Source organism: Miniopterus natalensis, chromosome 16, assembly GCF_054644295.1.
Source record: "Miniopterus natalensis isolate mMinNat1 chromosome 16, mMinNat1.hap1, whole genome shotgun sequence".
Taxonomy (NCBI): Eukaryota; Metazoa; Chordata; class Mammalia; order Chiroptera; family Miniopteridae; genus Miniopterus; species Miniopterus natalensis.
In genome coordinates, this window is record NC_142096.1 from 75,869 (window position 1) to 90,607 (window position 14,739).

Consider the following 14,739-nt stretch of genomic DNA (forward strand, 5'->3'; position numbering starts at 1 on the left):
TGCTATTTGATAGCATTTTGCCCACAGAACTTCTTTCAAACTTGGAGTAAATTCTCTCAAACCCTGTTGCAGCTTTATCATTTAAGTTTACGTAATATTCTAAACCCTTTGTTGTGATTTCAGCAATTTTCACAGCTTCATCAGACGCAACTCCTCATTGATTAAACTTTTATCGTGAGATTGCTGCTATTCAGTCCCATCTTCAGGCTCTAATTCCAGTTCTCTTGCTGTTTCCACAACTGCAGTTACTTCCTCCACGAAGGTCTTGAACCCCTTAAAGTCATCCATGAGGGTTGGAATCAATTTCTTCCAAACTCTCTTAATGTTGGTATGTTGACCTCTTCCCATGAATCATGAATGTTCTTTATGGCGTCTAGAATGGTGGATCCTTTCCAGAAGGATTTCAATTTACTTTGTCCAGATCAATAAGAGGAATCACTATCTAAGGCAGCTGTAGCCTTACAAAATATGTTTCATAAATAATAAGACTTGAAAGTCAAAAGTACTCCTGGATCCATGGGCTGAAGAATGGATGCTGTGTTAGCAGGCATGACAACAACATGGAGCTTGTATGTCGCCATCAGAGCTCTCGGGTGACCATGCACATTATCAGTGAGCAGTGATATTCTGAAAGAAATCTTTTATTCTGAGTAGTAGTCTCAACAGTGGATGCCACTTTTCAGTAAACCATGTTAGTTACAACAGGTGTGCTATCATCCAGGCTTTCATGCTCCATTTATAGAGCAAAGGCAGAGGGCATTTAGCACAATTCTTCAAGACCCTAGGATTTTCAGAATAGTAAATGACAGTGTCTTCAACTCAGTCACCAGCTATCTAAGCCCCTAACAAGAGAGTCAGCCTATCCTTTGAAGCCAGCGCAGACTTCACCACTCTAGCTGTGAAAGTCCTAGATGGCATCTTCTCCCAGTAGAACGTGAAGTCTTCTTAATCAGCAACTCTTTCCAAACGTTTCAGTTTATCTATAATATACCTGTGACATGTACATGTATGTATATGTTTCACATGCCTAGTGTATATTTTCGGTGCTTATACATAAAATGGCTGTTCAGACATCAACTTTTTAAATATCCTATTATAATGTCATATTTACAAGTCCCAAACCGAACTCCTATTTCCTTCCCCAAACCTGTTGTTCTTGCACCCCCTACTTGTCACCATCAGCTGCTCACTCACCTGCTGTCCTAAGTCAGGCACCCAGGAGTCACCCTGGTTCTCTCATTCACCCCTTCCATCCACCGTCCCCAAACTCCATTGATTCCACTTCCCAACTTTCCCAGACCCGATTCCTTCCTGCAACTATTACAAACCCCTCCAAGGAGGCCTTTCTGCATCCGGTTGAATGTCACTATGCCGTCTCCAGAAACCTACCTTTCGTACTGCTATCAGGGTGACCTTTCAAATGTTAAAAGACAGACAGAAACAAAACCAACCTGTAAAGGTTCGAAATGTGATTTGAGTCACCTGTCCTGTTTCATGCCCACCGGAAGCCGTCTCCCTTCACCCCCTTCCTGCAGTGAACCGCCTGGCAGAATCCTGGGCAGTCAGCCCTGTCCTGTGGCCCCAGATCTGTCCCCATAACTGTCCCCGGTTCTGGAATAAACCTGCAAAGGAAAAGCCTGAAGATTAAGGGTTCGATTCGGACAGAGTTGGGTCGACTAGTTTTGTTCCTCCCAGGACCACAATCTGGGTGACAAAGAAATCGCACCCAGGAGTCACTCCTGTAGGCCCTCATCCCAGCCCCACTGGACTCTGGGCGGGGCCACAGCTCTCACAGCAGGAACCGTTCACAGACAGGGCCAGGCCACGGGCAGGGCCACGCCTGGAGCCCCGCAGACAGTTCCTGGGGACTCGCCCGGTGCCCTGCGAGACTGTCAGCACCTCGGACAGGGCTCCGCGCTCTCCCAGCGCCCTGGCCCCTCCCAGCCGTCCTGGCCCCGCCCCGCCCCCTGGCCCACCAAGCCGCCGCTGGCCCCGCCCCGCCCCTGGCCCCTCCCAGAAGCCCTGGCCCCGCCCCGCCCCTGGCCCCTCCCAGCAGCCGTGGTCCCGCCCCGCCCCTGGCCCCTCCCAGCAGCCCTGGCCCCGCCCCGCCCCTGGCCCCTCCCAGCCGTCCTGGCCCCGCCCCGCCCCCTGGCCCACCAAGCCGCCGCTGGCCCCGCCCCGCCCCTGGCCCCTCCCAGAAGCCCTGGCCCCGCCCCGCCCCTGGCCCCTCCCAGCCGTCCTGGCCCCGCCCCCTGGCCCACCAAGCCGCCGCTGGCCCTACCCACAAGCCTCACCCTCGGCCCCGCCCACAACCCCGCCCCGCGTCCTTCCAGCTGCCCTCGGCCCCGCCCTCGAGCCCTCCGGCCCCAGGTGCCCTCGGCCCCGCCCCGTGTCTCCCCCGCCGCCCTCCGCACCGACTCGAGCGGACGCCCTGCGGAGGCCGTTCCCCGACGGCAGCGGTGCTCTCGGCGGCCGCGGCGGGCTGAGCGCAGCGACACTGCTGGCCGAGTCCGCCCGGACGTGGAGGCGGTAGGTGTCGGGGGCCAGCCGCGCTCGGGGGGAGGCCGGGCCACGTCGGGGCGGGTGGGCGCGGTTTGCGCTGCGGGACCCCGGATGCTGAGGGGAGGAGGGAGACGGGGTGGTGGAGGCGGAGGGAGGGAGCCCGTTGGAAGGAGGGGTTGGAAGGACGGGGACGTGAGCGCCAAGGCACCCTCCGCCCAGTCCCCCCGAAGGGCCGTGGAAACAGCCCTAAAAAAGCAAGCGCCCTGAAGTAGGGAGCCCGCGCCCCCGACGGGTCCCAGGGGTGGGGGAGGAGCCACTTTTCGTCGCCGGTACCCTGGCGGCGTCGTTACTGATTTTGGGAAAAAGTGGTTTTTTTACATTATTGTTGTTTTTGTTACTAATAAAATAACAAACTAATAACTACTTAGCTGAAGTTATATTCAACTAGGAAGAAAACCAGAACCAAGAGCCATGTATGGTCAGTTCACAGACGCGGCGGAACGGTTCGGGGCGGGAGGACCTGCGCGCAGGACACTCGTGCGGGCCGCGGAGGGTCCTAAGTGGCGGTGCAGCGGCCGCGGAAGGTGTCCAAGGGCGGGCCCTGCGGTGGGAAGGCCGCCCGAGTGTTCCCCGTGTTGAACTGAAAGGCTGCACAGAGGAGGCTTTTGGTCGTTGAAACGAGGCGTGAAACGGGGGAGGCCGTGGACACGCCCGGCTAGGACTTCGGGGCGCTCTGATTTCGGCTTTGCCAGAGCGCGGCGGCCTGATGGACGCCTTCCCCACCCGTCGAGGGCGTTTGCCCTTTACCCCCGCGTTGTTACGTTACTTTTCTCCTCCGAGTGTGGGTGCGGCGCCCCCCACCCCCGCGCCCCCACCCCCACCCCCGCGCCCGCGCCGCGTTTCTCGCCGCAGGGTCCAGCGGCTTTGCCATGGGCTGTGCGGCGGCGCCCGGCCGGAGGCTGCCCGCTGCTGCTGCCAGCCCGGGGACCCTGCCTTGGCAAAAGTGCTGTTCTGCGGTGGAAAAGATTACGTCGTAATTGGCTATGTGGGACACAAACATGACGTCGGAAAGCCTGGTCTTTTCATTGATCTCGGCCTATTTCTTTCATTTAAAGACCTATGGATTGGGTTTTAGACGGACGGGGGGCAGGGGCCCACTTTGCTGTCCGGCTGTGCCCGCGCCCCCCCCCCATTCCTGCCGCGCCCTGCCCGGGGCGCAACCGGGGCTGATGCGGACAAGCTCTAACCGGTGCACCCCGGCCAGGGCTGGGGGGCGTTTGTACCAGTTATTAACTAGGTGAACTTGAGCGTGTGGCTTATTTTTCTGAGTCTTCTGTGAAGTAATGATTTTCTATAACACTTACTGTATAGCTCAAACTTAGAGATAATAATATGTAAAACATTTAGCATGTAATAACATGCTAACCTCAAAAACCGGGATTTTAATCTAAAAAGAGTACTATACAGGGTGGGGCAAAAGCAGGTTTACAGTTGGTATGGAAAATAATACAATAAGTAATAATACAAGAATAAACTGTTTCCTCTACTCACAACTGTAAAGCTACTTTTGCCCCACCTGTGAACGAACGTTATGAGCTTCACTACTCCACGCCTGATGTTGTAGGTAGATTCTGTTTCTTTTGCAACTGTTGTCCTTTGTTAACTTGATTTCAATGCCTACCCTCCAGTCTCAAGAAACTTTTGGAACTCTGCATTCAGTGAGTGGAGCAGGCCCCAGAGCTTAAAGCTGAAGTTATTTTATGTACTGACTTCGTAGTTCAGTTAAGTCTTTATTATTTTTAACGTAAGCTGAGAACTAGGCTTTGGTTTGTGGAGTCCTGTCCTTCATAGATTACGATCCTGTGGATCACTTTTACAATAGGAATTACTTGCCCGTCCAGGGCGTGGCTCAGCGGTTGCGCGTTGACCTAGGAGCCAGGCGATGGGGGTTCCATTCCTGGTCATGGCACATGCCCGGGTTGTGGGCTCGATCAATGACTCTCTCATCATTGATGTTTCTCTCCCTCTCCCTCTCCTTTCCTCTCTCTGAACTCAATAAAGATATATTTTTTTAAAAAAGAATTACTTATAAATACTTGCTTTTTCCATTAATAACACTGTGTAAGATATCATACTCTTATGCAGTGTGCACCCTAAACTGTGCCCCATAAATGTCAGCATATCTATGGCACCATCTTTTCTAATTTCCTTAACTGTTGTGGATGTCTATGTCTGGAGCCTTTTCCTACTACAAATTGAAAGGGTAGGTGGTACTAAAAGTTCTTTTATTTTTTGTTTATTTATGTGTGTTGTAAAATTATATTAATAGCTCTGTAATTCCCCAACTTCTGACAGTCCTTCGTTTGAATACTATGGATTTGCATTGCTAAGCCAACTGAAAAAGACTTGACAACCTACCAACTCAGTTTCAGCTGAGCCATGAGAACCAGGACAGCGTGTGTCAGAGTACCCTGTTGTGTTCTGATTCATCTGTTTCATATGGGAAACAGGATGGAACATTACTACAGAGTAGTATTAGGGTCCCAACTAAAATGTCTAGGATGAACATTAAATTATGCAATATTAGATTGCTTTTTGGTCCTCACTTTAAGTATTTCCTTCCACATAGAAAATATTCAATAAATATTTGAAATACTTTTTGCTACATATGTTCATAACTTGTTTTTGTTTCCTGTTATACCAAAGTTGTTTTGCCAGCAAATACAGACAACAATAGCTTTGTTTTGAAGGTTATTAATAGCCATGGTGAAATACCAGTTAACAGACACATTACATACGAAGCTAGATAGTTAATATAGTCATATTAACTTGGAGTACTGACTGGCTTGTTTACTCTAAACTTCAGGGAAAAATTAACTATTTTGCACTTATTTATCATTGGTAACTTTGAGAGGTTGTTTATAAATTTATGATTTTAACATTTGAATTACGTCCAAAGCCACTTAAAAATATACGAAAGCATTTCTTTGGAGCCAAAAGGCAGTTATTAACCCAATGCTAGGCTGATCGGCTTACAAGCACATGGCTATGATTGTTTCTGGATGAGCCAGTGTGAAGTCAGGTGGACTTTTACCTTTGACGTTGTCTTGATAGGCATCACAATTTGAAAACCTATATCCCAGTCAGGCATCAAAAGATTTTAGTCATATTTGAGGTATTTAAATTTATAGATTTATGTAGCCCAGCCAGGCGTGGCTCAGTGGTTGAGCATCGACCTAGGATCCAGGCGATCAGGGTTCGATTCCCGGTCAGGGCACATGCCCGGGTTGCGGGCTGGAGCCGATCAATGACTCTCTCGTCGCTGATGTTTCTATCTCTCTCTCTCCCTCTCCCTTCCTCTCTCTGAAATCAATAAAGATATATTTTTTAAAAATAAAAATAAATAAATAAATAAATTTATAGATTTATGTAGTAAAACTAATTATGGTGCAGGTATTAGGATACAAAGATAAATAAGGTCTAGTTTTTTTGGCTTCAGCTAACTCAGTCTAATCAAATAGGCATGTTCAGGCATTCCTCCTTTTATTGCATTTCTCAAGTGTTTTTCACAAATGGAAGGCAAGACCCTCCACCAGCAAAAAGACTAGGACTCATTCACTGCTTTACCAAAATTCTCACTTTATCCTGGTCGTCTGGAATTGAAACTGCCGTATCTCGGAGGTGTGACTGTAATAGGTTTACTGTGCTAAATTTTAGAAAAATTGATAGACACTGTGTCTCAGCAACATAGGATGAGGGAGTATTTCAGTCAGACACGGTGGTTAGGGAGATGAATTAAGAACTGTGGAACTGAAGGAATAGTGGTGAGTGTAAAGAGAATAGACTTGAGAGCGATTTTGGAAGTACGGTGGACAGGAATTTGAGACTGATTATGGTGCGGGGGCTGTAAATTAGAATGACCAGTCGAAAGTGTCTTTAACCAAAAGTGGTCTGAGGGAGTTGGTGATGACTTTAAGGAATATAGGAGGAGGGACATCTTTGGAGTCAAAGTCATAAATTTGATTTGGGATATGTTAAATTTGAGGTGTGTGTGATAAGACATAAATGGAAATATCTTTGGACAATTAGAAAAATGAACGAATTTAAAAGAGGGATAGATCTTGAATATGTACTTATCATGTAGGTAGATATTTGCAATCATGAGAATAGGTGAGGTTGCTAAAAGAACCAAAGCCAAAGTTGGAAGAATTCTCCTTTCGTTGGAGTAAAGAGGAATCAGCTGAGGAAACTAGGAGAGGCAATTAAAGAAATAGTAAATAAACCAAAAGAAAAGAGGGAAGTTAAGGAAGAAAAATGTTGTAAAGAGGGAATGTTCTGTTGTGACACATACTGTAAAGGGGTCTAAAATTGTTGTATATTGTTTGAAATGCTGCTCTGTGTTTTCACCTTAACTTATAAAATAGCTGTCTTCAAATGAATGTCGTCGCTACTTGTATGTACGTTAAAGCATCTTGGTTATCTGTCCAAAAGATAAAAGTGTCCATTTCCCTCCTAAAGTATGGAACCTCACGGTCTTTGTGATAATGGAAACCAAAAAATTAATTGGCAAATCGCTTCAACCAGCAAGACCTGTTCGTCACCTGACTTCTCCCTCTGGTGAGTAATCTTGGGTGCACATCTTTAAATATTAATTGGTTAATGGGTACTAAGCATTTAAAAGACTAAATTATACATAAAGTAACTGTTTATGGTGGATATTAAAGAAATAATGAAAACTGATGATCTCCTCAGAAGAATTTTAAAGTATTACCAAAGGGAAGGATTCTCAATCATCTTCCAGACCCACAAAGGTAGGAATAACAGCTCTGATGTGAGAGCAGCTTTGTGTATTTTTTATGACTAATTTTTATGGTTAACTGGCTTCTGTGCAAAATGGTTCAATTCAAATTGTGCCCTGTGATTGTGATCACTGCATATCTCATATAACTTATTTTTTATTGTCATTACTTATGAGCTTGTGCTTTAAAATAGACTGTGAACTCTTTTATCTCTGAACTCTTTCACACTTATATACCTATCACAGTGGATGACGTGTCATAGTGTTGAATAAGTGAACTATCAGGAAACACCTTAAAACAGTGCTTAGAATATCCTGGATAATTAAGGTTTTTAGGTGATATATCATTTATTGAAAACATGGATATTTAAATCATTTTCATTTTCTCTCCTAACAGGAGCAGTATTCCCTTTCAACTTCCAAAGTGAATATCCATGCAGCACTCAGTACTTACAAGGTGGAGTTAGCCGAGTGAGTCTTAGAAATTACAGTAACATGAAGGGTTGCAGACGGAAAGGAACATGTGTCGGATGGCTGTCATGTGCCAGCTACTTTGCTAAGTGCTTAAATGCTTTTTAAAACTGTATTTCAAGCATATATTTAAAAGAGTAAAGCACTCCTATCTGTTGCCTGGCATTTTCAAATCTAAACATTTTGCTGTATTTGTTTTAGAAAATTTTAAGGACCTCGCAGCTATAGTTAAAGCCTCCATATATCCCTCCACCAACCCATTTCCTTCTCTGAGAGCTGCCTCAGTGTCACTGTTTCCATGATTATATCAGTACTTTTGCTACAACAAATAGAATTTTTAAAATAATTTTATATAAATAGCATTGTACCCACTTTTTTTTTAAATTTAAGTTTGTATTTTTTAAATTCTTTTTTTTTTTTTACTAAAATAATCACAAAGGTTAAAATTCAAAACAGACAGAATGGCCTTTAGTGAAAAGTTTCCCTCCAATCTCTATCCCCCGCTCATCTATTTCCTCTGACTAGAAGTAGCCACTGTACCGGTTTCTTATCTAGATGCTTCCAGAAGTAGATTGTTATAGTTTATAAAATCTTGCAGTCAATAAGAACTTTGTAAAACCAAATCTTTGGCATTGTTAAAATTTTATTTTTTTCTGATGACTTATTCTGAGGTCTCAGTAATGTAGAATTACCGCATTACTCCTCATTGTGTCATAGGGTTATATAATTAATATTCTGACTTTAGGCAGAGTTATCATCGTAGAATTTGGAGATATTTTAGGAATGGGATACAACTTACTAATACAGCGATTGATAGAGCAGAGATATTTATTTTTAAGGATAGAGGTCTCCAAAGAAACCTACCTTCAGGAATTACCATGGTCCAGTGTCTAGCCTGTTGTTTGCAAATTCATTTCCGTTACCATAAAGGAAGATCATCTCTTAGTGGTAGATTGTACTGACCAAGTATGTGAAACTAACTTATAAGTCAGAAAACCCATTACTTTATAATGACAAATATAGCTGCCTTGTATTCTGAGGTTCTCTTATTGGTTCTACTCTTATATTATCTTCTCTCGGGAGATATATGGAAAGTTAAATTGAATATTTCTTGGTGAGTATGTAATCAGAAGAGGAGTTAACATTAAAATTTTTTTTAATCAGATTAGATTTGCCCATCTCGTAATAAAGATGGTCCTGCAGTAGATCTGAAAAGCTGGCTCAGGCCTCCCGGTCAGGACACCGACCTCTGCCAGCGCTGCCTTCTCTCTGCTTCGTCAGGGGAAGCAGTGTGTTCTTGTTTCCCTCACAGCTAAGGTGGTGTGTGGACAGTTTATATGCCTGTGAACTGACATCAAGGGTCTACTTTACATAAGATCAAAAAAATAAGTACTCTAGTAGGAGTACTGCAGACTTTTGTGAATAAATACGTATTCGTGAATTAAAATCCACTTTTAATCCTCACTCAAGGATATGTTTTAATTGATTTTAGAGAGAGAGGAAGGAGGGGAGAGAGAGAGAAACATTGATTGGTTGCCTCCCATACTGGCCCCAACCGGGAATCGAACCCACAACGTTTAGGTATATGGCACAAGGCTCCAACCAACTGAGCCACCCAGCCAGGGCTAAAATCTCTTTTTAATTCTTTAGAATTATTTATCTTTAGGATCATTTTCTTCATCTCCGGTTTTATGTTCCCTTTCAAAAATAATTATAATCATGACAAAACTATAGATATATGTGAATATATTTTGAAAGATAGTTTTGTTGCTTATCTAATAAGTATACCTATGGTATTGCTTATCCTTTAGCCAAAAAATATGCCTTAAGTAATACCTTGATTATTTAGGAGAATATTTTTGAATGGTAGAAGAAGGGTTTTATAAAATTTGTATGCCTTAATTTAAAAGTGTATTTTCTTCTTTCAACAGTGTAAGACAAATGGAATGCAAGCCTTTTCTCAAGGTCTCAGTGAGCAACAGCAACATCAGTCTCCAATTAAAAAAGGTAAATTTTTATTATAATTCCCAGATTTCAAAAGAGAGTGTTAGCATTTATGTGGAGTTAATATTTCCTTAGCTCCAAACCTTATGCACACAAAATTTTTATTATATTCTTTTGGTTGATTTCTGTCCATATTAGTGAGGCTGTAGGTTTGACTGCTCTAAAGGTGAGACCATAACAACAATGGCTTAACTTATATCAGTATCTTTTGTCATGTAAAATTTTGAACTTCATGGCATTCTGGAAGGTTTTTTCCCATTGGATGTGTGCAGGGGAAAACACTACACTCCTGTGTTTCTCTACTCTCAATGTTCTCCTGTACTCACACTTCACTTCTGTTGCAGATGTGTGGTTTTCCCATATATCAAGCAATTTTTTGCCATACCATCTGGGTGTCTTATAATTCAGTCCAATCTTGACAATAACTATAGATGCCACAGGTGAAGGGCTTAGTCCCACAAAAGAACCCTCCACTTCTGAAAATACTTGCAAGTGGTAAGTCCCCAGATTACCCAGAACATTTATCTACCTTGGCTACAAATTGTAGGTTCTCAAGACCCCCTCCTTGGATTCAGTCATTTGCTAGAAGAGCTCACAGGATTTAAACACTTAATCGCATTTGCCAGTTTATTATATAATAATATGATAAAGGATACAGTTGAACGGCCAAAAGAAGAGGGTCTGGAAGGGTCCCGACTGTGGAGTTGCAATGCCCCACCCTCCTGGTACATACATGTGTTCACCAACCTGGAAGCTCACCGCATCCTGTATTTTGGGGATTTTATGGAGGCTTCATCATATAGGCATGATCAGTCATTAACGCTATTTCTAGCCCCTCTCCCTTTGTCAGAATGGGGAGGAGGGGCTGAAGGTTCGAAGGTTCTAATCATGGCTCGGTCTTTCTGGTGACCAGCCAGCCCCCATCCAGGAGCCCACCAAGAGCCACCCTGTTAGAATATAAGACATTTCTATCCCCTAGGAAATTCCAAGGGGGTTGGAACTCTGTGTCAGGTGGCACTTTGAAGATACTGCTCCACTGTTTCTGGACCAGGTCTGTCTTGGTGATACTTTCCGATGAGAAATTTGCAGATACTTGAGTTGTTCCCCTTGAAGGATGGATCCTGTCTTGGATTTTGTTCACCGTTATCTAACACAGCCCACGGTAACAGTAGGTGTGTAATAAATGTTTCTTGAATTTATTTTGATTGTATTACATGTCCAGTACATTAACATAAAGATTAGATAGGCTTATTAGGGTTCCATTTTGGCAGGCTCTGACTTGCCCAGTAGGTGTTACTGCTGTTACACTTCATAACACAGGGTCACATGAAAGAAGCTGTGTGTCTCCACCTCTGAAGCAGTCTGTGTCGTCCATGTTTCCTTGGTTACTTGGCTTTCTTTTCTTATAAAAGGAAAATTGGAGGCAGGCTCCCCCCACACCCTGCTTTTTTGCATAGTAACTACTTATTTTGTAAAACAATGCACAATTAAGGGACATCCAGAAAGCATTGAGCTGAAAAGTGATCTGGGAGAGTTCTGTGTTTTATAACATTACACTTGATGTGTAATATCTACAGAGAGAATTAAATACAGCAGAGATTTCCTGTTGAAGCTCTCAAGTGTTTCCATCTGCAGGAAAAAGCCAGACTTTCTGCCTGATCATCCCATTGTACTTCAGAAGCCAGTAGGTCATTTTCTTTTGTTTTTGGAAGTTGGCGGTTTTTTTAAATGTATTGGGTGACATTGGTTAATAAAATTATGTAGGTTTCAGGAGTACAGTTCTGTAATACATTCTCTGTATATTATGTGTTCACCAGCCCAATCAGTTCTCTTTCCGACACCATTTATGCCCCTTCACCCTCTTCTACCCCCTCCCTTCCCCTCTGATAATCACCACACTGTTGTCTTGTCTATGAGGATTCTTTTCCCTTCACAAAAAATCCCTTCATTTTTTTCACTCAGCTCCCCTCCCCCTCCCATCTGAGTAGTTTTTAAATTGTGTATAATTTTAATTCCAAAATGTTTGCCTTTAATATTTTCATTTTCTCTCTCAATTTTAATTATTCTCATTGCTAAACATAATGCAGAAAAGTACATAAATGTAAGTGTATAATATAACCAGTTACTGTAAGTAATTACCACTATAGTCAAGAAATAGAATAAAATAATTTTAAGAAAATTTTTTCTCTAGAAAAGTCATAAAAAGAGCATGCTGTATTTTCTCCTAAAAGTTCTGTTGGTTTTTTTTTCCATCTGGAATTGATTTGGGTATATGATGTGAGGTAGAAGTGTTTTTTTCTTTCTTGCAATATTTATTGAGAGGGTAAGTCCTCTGCAATCTTTGTGGCAATATATATGGTCTCTTTCTGGGCCCTCTATTCTATTCATTTAGTCTGTTCTCAGTATTTTATATTTCTCTGTCACTTCATCAGATTCAATCAAAATAAATCCACAAAATAAATAAACATATCTTTTAGAATATGGATGGGAAGGGCATGAGTTCTGGCATCAGGCTTGGGTTACTGTGGTGTCCTGTTCAAACTTAGACAAGTCATTTAACCTCCCTGAGCCTCAGTGTTGCAGTTGCAGATACGGATGGTGATCTCCACTTACTAGGATTAAGCCCCAACAATGTCTGAAAGTGCTTGGCATGGTGCTCACCTCCTATTATGCACTCAGTAAATGTTGACTTTCATCTTCTATGGTCTTTACTTCCATAGTAAAGGACTTTTGAGTTTCACAAACACTATAATGGTAAAAAAAGAAAGAGAGAGAGAGAGGGGAGGGAGGGAGGGAGGGAGGGAGGGAGGGAGGGAGGGAGGGAGGGAGGGAGGGAGGGAGGGAGGGAGGGAGGAAAGAAAAGAAAGAGGAAAGGAAAGGAAAGGAAAGGAAAGGAAAGGAAAGGAAAGGAAAGGAAAGGAAAGGAAAGGAAAGGAAAGGAAAGGAAAGGAAAGGAAAGGAAAGGAAAGGAAAGGAAAGGAAAGGAAAGGAAAGGAAAGGAAAGAAAAGGAAAGGGGAAGAAAGAAAGGGGAAGAAAGAGAGAAAGAAAGAGAGAAAGAAAGAGAGAAAGAAAGAAAGAAAGAAAGAAAGAAAGAAAGAAAGAAAGAAAGAAAGAAAGAAAGAAAGAAAAAGAAAAAGAAAGAAAGAAAGAAAGAAAGAAAGAAAGAAAGAAAGAAAGAAAGAAAGAAAGAAAGAAAGAAAGAAAGAAAGAGAGAGAAAGAGAGAGAGAAGAGAGAAAGGAGAAAGAGAAAGAGAGAGAGAGAGAGAGAGAAAGAAAGAAAGAGAAAGAAAGAAAGAGAGAAAGAAAGAGAGAAAGAAAGAGAGAGAGAAGAGAGAAAGGAGAAAGAGAAAGAGAGAGAGAGAGAGAGAGAGAGAGAGAGAGAGAGAGAGAGAGAAAAAGAAAGAAAGAAAGAAAGAAAGAAAGAAAGAAAGAAAGAAAGAAAGAAAGAAAGAAAGAAAGAAAGAAAGAAAGAAAGAAAGAAAGAAAGAAAGAAAGAAAGAAAAAGAGAAACTGGGCTTCTACTGAGAAGAGCTCAGATATTGGTGTGCTGAGAATAGTTCATGTTGAGGTACAGACTGCTCCTATGTTCTTCATTTTGTGGATTTCTAATGCTTTAGACTTCATAGCCTCAATTACAATTTTCTAAAACTTTAACTTGCTCATAATATACAATGTTTCTTAATTTAAAATTCCTGGCTTGCACACCTCCAGCCAATTCTTATTTTTAAAATTAAAGCAGGAATTTAAACTTTTTTTTCATAATACCTTGCACACAGGAATACATAATGATGCTTGAATTTTCCTACCTATTTGGAGATCTTAGGAACTATGGATCCTTGGTCTGTATGAATAAATCTGAAACTTCAGTGTTTTATAAAACAGTTACTTTTCCAGTTGTAGATTTTCCACCTCTAATATTTCATGTTGTAGATAAAAGCTGGACATACTACTCTGAACAATTCTTATACATTAGAATTGAGTTAAATTTTGGTATATTCAGTAATAACTTTTTTTTAAAGTGCCACAAGAACAGAACAGCAGGTTTGGAATACAATCTAATATATTTTAAAATGAATTACATGTTTTTTTAAACACAGAAGAATTGTTTTGTTATTTGACAAATTCTAGTTACTTTAATAGTTTCTGTAGTACCATGCATTTAGATCTGTAAACACTTAGTAGGGTCACAGTATTTGGTTTATAAACGAATTAGTAAAAGCTGTATTCATTAATTTTTTCTTCTGTATTACAGGAAGACAACCAAAGTTTTAAGGAGCACTTTAAGAACAGATGAATTTGAAGATAAAGAATTATTTGTTTTATGTTTTGGACACCTGCAAATGAAGTGGATCTACTAACAATAACTGTAATGGACTGTGACAATTCAATTTATTTTTAATTTTGATGGTTGGGTATTTGGTTTCTTCTAAAATGAGAGAGAGATATTTTAAACTATAAAGAATTTTCTAATCACTTTCAGCTTTTCAGGCAGTTTCCTAAACAAACTGGGAAGAAGCAGTCACAGACAAAATGCAGTTAGTGACCTGGGAAGACTGTATCTATAATTTGTATGCTACTTTCAGTTTTTTGTTTTTCATCACTTGTAATAATGGAATGGAAATGTAAGCTGTAAAGATTCTCAAATATAAAGTATTTGCTGCAATACACATATGGCACATAACGTCTTGTTGCTGAAGTGGCTTCTGGTTGTTTCACACTGATGTCCAACCAGCACCTGACAGGTTCTGCAGAGCTAAGGATAAGTCAGGTGTTCAGTGCAGAGTCTCAGTGATACAGGGAAAATATTTTAATAGGCTTTTCAAATACATGTTTTTAATAAAATTAAGATTCACAATTACTAGAAACGGTGGACAGCTTGGAAACAGTGGCAGTGAATGAAACTGTAGGTGAAAATGCTGCTACTTGTGTCACTGATCAGACCTTATGAATAGAAGTTAATTGC

The 14,739-nt window shown here is 42.0% G+C and overlaps 1 protein-coding gene across 1 annotated transcript; it reads left to right on the forward strand.

Annotated features, from left to right (window-relative positions):
* The first annotated feature begins 2,521 nt into the window (after nt 1-2,521).
* On the forward strand, nt 2,522-14,464 carry C16H8orf88 (chromosome 16 C8orf88 homolog). Its single transcript, XM_087825143.1, has 6 exons — nt 2,522-2,529; nt 7,021-7,119; nt 7,698-7,771; nt 9,703-9,778; nt 11,353-11,459; nt 14,029-14,464. Exons 2-6 carry the CDS (start codon nt 7,047-7,049, stop codon nt 14,068-14,070), a joined length of 372 nt encoding a protein of 123 aa, XP_087681269.1. The 5' UTR covers nt 2,522-2,529; nt 7,021-7,046; the 3' UTR covers nt 14,071-14,464.
* Nucleotides 14,465-14,739: the final 275 nt, after the last annotated feature.